This window comes from Aegilops tauschii, chromosome 6 (genome assembly GCF_002575655.3).
Source record: "Aegilops tauschii subsp. strangulata cultivar AL8/78 chromosome 6, Aet v6.0, whole genome shotgun sequence".
NCBI classification, from domain to species: Eukaryota; Viridiplantae; Streptophyta; class Magnoliopsida; order Poales; family Poaceae; genus Aegilops; species Aegilops tauschii.
Genome location: NC_053040.3, coordinates 388,015,867 through 388,025,286, shown reverse-complemented (window position 1 = coordinate 388,025,286; position 9,420 = coordinate 388,015,867). Strand labels below are relative to the sequence as shown.

The window sequence follows — 9,420 nt, the reverse complement described above, 5'->3', positions numbered from 1 at the left end:
TCTTCGTTGCCGAGGCTGACATCCTCCTCCAAGATCGGTAGGTAGTTACTATCCTCCGAATCCTCATTCCCAACCTGCTCGTCAGGGTTAACTTGTCCCTCTTCCCACTCATCATGTTCGTACGAAGGCTCGGCGGGGTCTTCAGCATCGTCCGGAGTGTTATTGCCTCCGGTGCCGGTATTGCTTTCCTTTTCACGACGCGATTTTGAGCGGCGCCACTTATGTCAATGTTTTGGTGGTGCCTCGACGGGCTTGTCCTCAATCGGATCCTTGCTGCCGTCGTTGTCGTCCTTCTTAGGTGTATCCACCATATACACATCTTATGTGGAGGTGGTCGTCCAACGCCCGGTAAATGGCGGGTCTTGGCCTGGTTTGTCTCTGGCATCGTCGTCCATACCGTTGATGTCTTCGGAGGCATAATCTAGCATGTCGGTTAAGTCTTCGATAGTGGCTATTAAGTGGGTGGTGGGTGGGACGTAAAATCCCCCACTCTCGGCCCCTAGTCTGGGCTGGGCGCAGTTCGGAGGTGATACTTCCCTAATGATGAGAGATCGCATTAAGTCTAGGGCCTCGTTTAGCTGCGAAGGCCGGACAAGGAACTAAGGTCCTGCGGAGCTGGGCATGGTACATGACACCTGGCCGTGCTCAATGGGTGCGGACAGAGTTTGGATCTAGCCTCCAGGGGCGAGTTCGGCTCTCCAATGACAGGGAGAGTCCTGCTTGATTCCAGGCTTGCCGAAGATATGGTTGCCTCTAGGTCTCTGGCACAGAGCTCCATAGCAGGAGAGAGCCCCGTGGGTTTCAAACTCCCATCTTCGGATGAGGTGGTCTGCCCTGGATCTAAGGCCAGGGCAGGGATGATTGCTGGCTCTCGAACGAGGCCAAACAGTGGATCTGACAGGCCTCCTTCTTGTGGGAGAGGAGCGACCGGAGTCGAGAATCCTTCAAAGATTAAGTCTCCTGGGATATCAACGACATAATTCATATTTCTGAACCTGATCTGTTGACCAGGGGCGTAGCTATCGATTTGCTCAAGGTGGCCAATTGAATTGGCAAGCAGAGCGAAGCCGCCAAACAAAAAATTGACAGGGGGGAAAGTTTCCCCGGAAACAACATCGTAGTTGATGATCGAACGAGCCATCGAACCTTCTAGCGATGACACAGTGGAACTCTCAATGATAGCACCGATGTTAGTGTCAAAACCGGCCGATCTCGGGTAGGGGGTCCCGAACGGTGCGTTTGGGGATCGAAGGTAACATGAGACAAAAGGGACACGATATTTACCCAGGTTCGGGCCCTCTTAATGGAGGTAAAACCCTACTGCATGCTTGATTGTCTTTGATGAGTATAGGGGTTACAAAAGTTGATCTACCTCGAGATCCTAATGGCTAAACCCTAGATGCCTAGCCTATATGAATTATGATAGCCTATACGGACTAAACCCTTCGGTTTATATAGACGCCGGAGGGGCCTAGGGTTGTACAGAGTCGTCTTGCAGAGGAAGGAAATTATACATCCGGATGCCAATCTTGCAATCCACGCACTGGAGAGTCCTATCCGGACACGGGGGAAGGCCTTCTACCTTGTATCTTCATGGCCCATCAGTCCGACCCATATCACACAGCCCGGACACCCGAGGACTCCCTAATCCAGGACTCCCTCAGCCGTAGGTTTCACTAGTGGCTTCTCTTAAGAAAAATAGCAAATGGTGGGTGAAAAAATTATTGTTGGGCAATTGATAGAACTTCAAATAATCATGACGATATCCAGGCAATGATCATTATATAGGCATCACGTCCAAGATTAGTAGACCGACTCCTGCCTGCATCTACTACTATTACTCCACACATCGTCCGCTATCCAGCATGCATCTAGTGTATTAAGTTCATGGAGAAACGGAGTAATGCAATAAGAATGATGACATGATGTAGACAAGATCTATTTATGTAGAAATAGACCCCGTCGTTTTATTCTTAGTAGCAATGATACATACGTGTCGATTCCCCTTTTGTCACTAGGATCAAGCACCGTAAGATCGAACCCACTACAAAGCACCTCTTCCCATTGCAAGATAAATAGATCAAATTGGCCAAACAAAACCCAAATATCGGAGAAGAAATACGAGGATATAAGCAATCATGCATATAAGAGATCAAAGAAGACTCAAATAACTTTCATGGATAAAAAGATAGATCTGATCATAAACTCAAAGTTCATCCGATCCCAACAAACACATCGCAAATAGAGTTACATCATATGTATCACCAAGAGACCATTGTATTGAGAATCAAATGAGAGAGAGGAAGCCATCTAGCTACTAACTATGGACCCGTAGGTCTACAAAGAACTACTCACGCATCATCGGAGGGGTACCAATGGAAGTGGTGAACCCCTCCGTGATGGTGTCTAGATTGGATCTGGTGGTTCTGGACTCTGCGGCGGCTGGAATTGATTTTCGTCGACTCCCCTAGGGTTTCTGGAATATTGGGGTATTTATAGAGCAAAGAGGTTGTCCGGGGGGCACCCGAGGTGGGCACAACCCACTAGGGCGTGCCTGGAATGCGCCCGGGCCTCCAGGAGCGCCCTGGTGGGTTGTGCTCCCCTCGGAGCACCCCAGGCTCTTCTCCGGCCCACTAGATGTCTTCTGGTCCAAAAAAATCCTCAAAAAGTTTCGCTGCATTTGGACTCCATTTGGTATTGATTTCCTGCGATGTAAAAAACATGCAGAAAACAGCAACTGGCACTTGGCACTATGTCAATAGGTTAGTACCAAAAAATGATATAAAAAGATTATAAAACATCCAAGAATGATAATATAATAGCATGGAACAATAAAAAATTATAGATACGTTGGAGACGTATCAAGTAGCTTCTTTCTGTGAATCATTTGCTACTCATGTTGATCTCCCTAAGGAGAAGTGGTTTGAATATCATCCTCCCATTGAAGTAAAAATAGTAGAACCTGTTAAAGCTGAAGAAGAAGCTATTACTTGTAATGTTGATCCAGTTATTCCTACTACTTACAATGAGAAACCACCTTTTCCTGTTAGGATAAAAGAACATGCTAAAGCTTCAGCCGTAGTCCGTAAGAGTTATACAAGAACACCTACACACTTTTAACAAACTAAATTTGAACCTAATGTTGCTAGGTTAAATATCTCTTGGTTGAAAATATTGATGGGCATGTTATTTATTTATGTGATGAAGCTACTAGAATTGCTAAACCCGATGAAAAAGATAAACATAGACCTGTTGTTGGCACGCCTGTTGTCTATGTTGAAATAGGAGATCATTGTTATCATGGCTTATGTGATTGGGTGCTAGTGTGAGTGCAATCCCCTTTACTTTATATCAATAAATCATGAATGATATTGCACCTATTGAAATAGAAGATATTGATGTTACTACTAAGCTTGCTAATAGAGACACTATTACACCACTCGGGATTGTTAGTGATGTCGAAGTCTTGTGTGGGAAAATAAAATACCCTACTGATTTCCTAGTTCTTGGGTTCCCCACAAGATGATTTTTGTCCCATTATATTTGGTAGACCCTTCTTGAATACCGTTAATGCTAAGATAGATTGTGAAAAAGAAATTGTCAGTGTAAGTTTCGGTGATGTGTCTCGTGAGTTTAATTTCTCCAAATTCCGTAGACAACCTCCTGATAAAAAATTACCTAGTAAAGATTACATTATTGGTCTTGCTTCTATTTCCATGCCTCCTACCGATCCTTTAGAACAATATTTGCTAGACCATGAAAACGATATGCTTATGAATGAAGGAAACAAAATAGATGAGATATTATTCAAACAAATGCTTGTTTTGAAACACAATTTGCCTGTTGAGACTCTTGGAGATCCTCTTCCACCCAAGAGTGATCATGTGTTCGATCTTAAACAATTACTTGATACCTTAAAATATGTTTATCTCGATGAAAAGAAGATATATCATGTTATTATTAGTGCTAACTGTCGGTGTACTAAAGTTTGGGCCCTTTAGCACCCCATACTTGTGCACGAGCAGTCGTAGCCCTACGCGCTGCGAGGCATGAAGAGGGCGATCGAGGATAAAAATGAGATACAAGGCGAAGAGAAGCGGCCAAGCCAGAGACCAGAGAACAGAGGACGAGCTGGACCCCGGGCAAGATCCTTGTCGGGACGGCTTGCGAGACCCCGGCAAGATCCTTGCCGGGACGACTTACAAAGCACTAACAAGAGCACCACCCTTGAGGTTGAGAGCTCTGACACCATCGACAATGTTAAGGCCAAGACCTAGGGGCGCGCGCGTAGTGGCGTGCAGATCTTTGTGAAGGCCAGAAGATGAAGTACCTAGCAGGATCCTTGTCGAGGGCGTCTGCGAGGCCCCGGCAAGATCCTTGCAGGGGACATCGGCAAGACCGCGGCAAGGCTCCGCCACCCCGTCACCACTCCAGCGCAGTGGCCGGCCTGCCAGCCTAGCAAGCGCCTGCGTGGTGGCATGCAGATCTTCGTGAAGACCCTGCCACCTCTCCAGCGCAGTAGCTGGCCAGCCAACTTGGCACTGCATGCCTCGTCGGCATGGACGCGTGTCAAGATGGAGCGGGGCGGCGACGGACGTAACGGGTTCTACTCCCATCCCTGATAAAGCTGAAGGGCACATAAGCAACGCTTTTAATGGGTTTGTCCTAAGACGCCGATGATAAACATAGGCAATGTAGCTACTTTACACCTCCTTTGTGCCACTGTGGCAGCCCCTTGGACATATAAAAGGAGGCCCATGGCATAGTGGAGGAGGATTCAGACTTTTGAACCTCTCGGCCTAGCTTGCATGCGGAGCAGCTAGCCGAAGCTCAAGAACACAGAATACGCACTCAAGTAGGACTAGGGTTTTACGCTTCTCAGCGGCCCGAACCTGGGTAAAGATCCGTCGTGTTCATCATTAGATCTGCTCTTTGCTCTACCCCTCTTCCCTGCCAAACCGTAGAAGGGACCCGCGTGGTCCCGTAGGTTTCGTTCTTCCCCGACATCCTTGGCGCGCCAGGTAGGGGGCTGAGAGTTCTGCAAACGTGATCTAGCGGTTAGCACGCCGTTTCCTCGATCACCATGGCTCCCAAGAAGAAGGGGATCACAACGATCTGTTCGTCTGGAGCCGATCCGCCTGTGCCAGCACGGACGGGCAACGAGGTAGTCCCGGATGGTGGCGGGGGTGTGGCTCACGAGCATCCATGACACTCTGGTAATCGAAGCCAGGAGAGCGGCGTCATTCCTGCCCAAGATGATGAGCCGCACGCCGCCACGTCCAAGAACAGAGCCGTGCTGCCCACAGGCCGCGCGAGGACCTCCAAGGGCGGAGCCGTGCTGCCTACGGGCGGCGCGACGACCTCCAAGACACCCCCACTAGCGCCCGCGCCGTGGTCCTCCTAGGTCGTGCGCAATGAGCAGCGCCGCGACGTTGGTGACCCCGGGCACCGCTGCAGGAAGAGCCCTCTGCATCATTCTCGAGATGCACAGGGCCGGCATGCACGCCAAGATGCTGGTCAAGATGGCGCACGGCCGCGGAACCGGGACGGCGCTCCTTCTAACATGGTCAGAAGTACGAGCACCTCCCGTTCCTCGTGCTTGTCGCTATCACCTACGCCAACGGAAGCATTAGCGCGAGTGCAGCTACTCCTCGACTTCCCTCCTGCTGCAGAGAAGCAAGAACAGTGGAGGGATGCTATCCAGAGCCTTATTGGCCACGCCAATAAAGATCAATACCAGGAGGCAAGCCCCTCGCGGCGTTGGTCCACCGAGCCGGCGTGTGCCGACGGCAGAAGGGTCCGAGGCGCCGCAACCACGGCGCACTCCCCTCCACCACGATAGCAACGGTCGCCAGCTCGGCGGGTCGATGCCCGTGATGATGGATCCACGGCCTCGTCCGTCCATGAGCTCGTCGCGACCAACGTCAAGTTTTTCGGGAGCAGGTTAAAGAGGACGCTCGAACTACCATCAAGGGGCGACGGGAAGCACGCCATCAATCTGATAGGAATGCAGGGCCCACTGCGTACATGCCTACTCTAGGGGATTCTGGTGACCTGCCTTATGAGGTAGGCTGTCCAGATTTTACCCGTGAGCTGCGGCAGTTCCAGTGGCCTACTACCCCCACGTTCAAACTAGAGGTCCCGGAGAAGTACGACAGCAAGACTCATCCGTCCGAGTTCCTGAGCGTATACACCATTGCGATGCAAGCTGCTGGGGCTCGGGACAACAAGGTGCTCACCAACTACTTCCCGTTGGTGCTCAAACCCAACATCAGGTCGTGGTTGATGCACCTGCCAGTAGATTCCATCTCCTCTTGGTCGGACCTGTGCCACGAGTTTGTTGGCGCCTTTACCGGAGGCCATCAAGCTCCTGGCCAGGCAAGTGATTTGCATCTCATCCCCTAGAAGGATGGCGAATCCTTGCGCAAGTACATACAGAGATTCAGCCTTGTGCAGTACAACATCCCAGATGTTCATCCTGCCGCAGTCATCAGCGCGTTTCATCAGAACATGCGCAACCGCAAGATGCGTGAAGAGCTGGCCATGAACAAGGTTAGGGATGTTGGCGAGCTGTATGTTTCGGCCGACAGATGTGCTTGGGCTGAAGAAGGAAGGAAGTACCCCGGCAAAGATGCCAGCATGGGAAGCGATTCTGGAGACGAAGACGTTGTCGCCCCGGCAAACTAGGGCCAATGGCGCAATAGGAAGCGCAGGGGCAAGACCGTGCTTGTTGTCGAGGAATTCGGCAACCGCGGCACTGCCAAGAAGGCCAAGGTTGACAACCCCGGCAAGGAAGTTGCCGTGTGTCCCGCCTGCCAGGACTTGGCGGCTGCCGACAAGTCAGAGGGCTCCGACAAGCAATATTGCAAGATCCATCGCACCAAGGGCCATGACCGCCAAAACTGCCGGCAAGTTGAGCAGCATGTGGAGAGGCAGAAAGCTGAGTATGAAAGACGGGACAAGGAGAAGGGCCAGGATAATGCTGAGGGGTCCGGCAAGAAGCGCGGTGGCCGAGGGGGGCGGCGCGGCAAGGAGAAGCAACAAGATAGGCCTGCTCGAGGCCGCGACAAGAAAGAGGGGGATGATGACCATGAAGTGGACGACGAGTCCAGTGACCTTGAATTTCAAAAGGCCACAAAAGGCATGTGCATCGATGGTGGCGCCTCGTTGTATTCTTCTCACCGCCAGCTTAAACAGTGGGCGCACGAGATCAATGCGGCGGAGCCATCGATCGACGCCAGAAGCCACTGAAATGGTCCAACACGCCTATCATTTTCGACGCCGAGGATCACCCTGATCGCACAACCGCGGTCGGGTGCTTGCCGTTGTTGGTTTCGCCAACAATTCGCAACTTCATGGTGACGAAAATGCTAGTGGACTGTGGGGCCGGTCTGAACTTGATCTCGCCCCAAGTGATTAAGAGGTTGCAAATCCCCAAGGGAGATCTCGAGGAGACAGGCACATTTCAAGGGTTCAATCCGGGGAGAAGCCAGCCCAAGGGTAAGATCACACTACCAGTTACATTTGGTGGTGAGCCAAACTACAGGACAGAGAAGATCATTTTTTATGTAGCCAAGATCCCGTTGCCATATAACGGGATCCTTGGCCGTCCAACACTGGCCAAGTTTATGGCAGCATCACACTACGCCTACAATACACTGAAGATGCCCGACCCTATGAGCATCATCGCTGTAGGCTCTGACAAGAAAGATGCGCTCATCTGTGCCGACTAGCTCTACCAGGAGGCGGTGGTGGCGCCTGCCGCCAAGGCACTTGCTCCTGCCATTGGGGCCCCCAAGTGGAAGAGGACCAGCAAGACCTCAGTCACCGGCAAGGCTTCAGGCCCCGGCCAAGCGTCTTGCACCCACTCCGGCAATCATGCCTCCTTGGAGTGATGCGTTCCCGTTGGGGACGTGCCAGAGAGATCCACCAGCAAGAGCAAGAAATCCAAGGCTGCACCACCAGAGACAAAGAAGGTGCCCGTCAAGGAGGATGGCACGGGCGGAACTTTCATTATAAGATCCACCCTCGATAGCAAATAGGAAAGCGCGCTCGTTGATGTCTACTACGCAACCTTCTTCTTGTAGATGTTGTTGGGACTCCAAGTGCAGAGGTTTGTAGGACAGTAGCAAATTTCCCTCAAGTGGATGACCTAAGATTTATCAATCCGTGGGAGGCGTAGGTTGAAGATGGTCTTTCTCAAACAACCTTGCAACCAAATAACAAAGAGTCTCTTGTGTCCCCAACACACCCAATACAATGGTAAATTGTATAGGTGCACTAGTTCAGCGAAGAGATGGTGATACAAGTGCAATATGGATGGTAGATATAGGTTTTTGTAATCTGAAAATATAAAAACAGCAAGGTAACTAATGATAAAAGTGAGCACAAACGATATTGCAATGCTAGGAAACAAGGCCTAGGGTTCATACTTCCACTAGTGCAAGTTCTCTCAACAATAATAACATAATTGGATCATATAACTATCCCTCAACGTGCAACAAAGAGTCACTCCAATGTCACTAATAGCGGAGAACAAACGAAGAGATTATTGTAGGGTACGAAACCACCTCAAAGTTATTCTTTCGGATCGATCTATTCAAGAGTTCGTACTAGAATAACACCTTAAGACACATATCAACCAAAACCCTAATGTCACCTAGATACTCCAATGTCACCTCAAGTATCCGTGGGTATGATTATACGATATGCATCACACAATCTCAGATTCATCTATGCAACCAACACAAAGAACTTCAAAGAGTGCCCCAAAGTTTCTACCGGAGAGTCAAGACAAAAACGTGTGCCAACCCCTATGCATAAGTTCACAATGTTACGGAACCCGCAAGTTGATCACCAAAACATACATCAAGTAGATCACGTGAATATCCCATTGTCACCACAAATAAGCATATGCAAGACATACATCAAGTGTTCTCAAATCCTTAAAGACTCAATCCAATAAGATAACTTCAAAGGGAAAACTCAATCCATTACAAGAGAATATAGGGGGAGAAACATCATAAGATCCAACTATAATAGCAAAGCTCGCGATACATCAAGATCGTACCACCTCAAGAACATGAGAGAGAGAGAGAGAGATCAAACACATAGCTATTGGTACATACCCTCAGCCCCGAGGGTGAACTAGTCCCTCCTCGTCATGGAGAGCGCCGGGATGATGAAGATGGCCACTGGTGAGGGATCCCCCCTCCGGCAGGGTGCCGGAACGGGTCTAGACTGGTTTTCGGTGGCTATAGAAGATTGCGGCAGCGGAACTCCCGATCTAGGTTATTTTCTGGAGCTTTCTGTATATATAAGAGGTTTTTGCGTCGAGAACAAGTCAGTGGGGGTCTCCGGGCTATCCACGAGGTAGGGGGGCGCGCCCAGGGGGTGGGCGCGCCTCCCACCCTCGTGGGC

At 50.2% G+C, this 9,420-nt stretch overlaps 1 protein-coding gene across 1 annotated transcript; it reads left to right on the top strand.

Moving 5' to 3' along the window:
- Positions 1–7,367: 7,367 nt before the first annotated feature.
- LOC109777420 (uncharacterized) lies at positions 7,368–7,733 on the top strand. The gene has a single exon (XM_020336059.1). It carries the CDS (start codon positions 7,368–7,370, stop codon positions 7,731–7,733), a length of 366 nt encoding a protein of 121 aa, XP_020191648.1.
- The last annotated feature ends 1,687 nt before the right edge of the window (positions 7,734–9,420 follow it).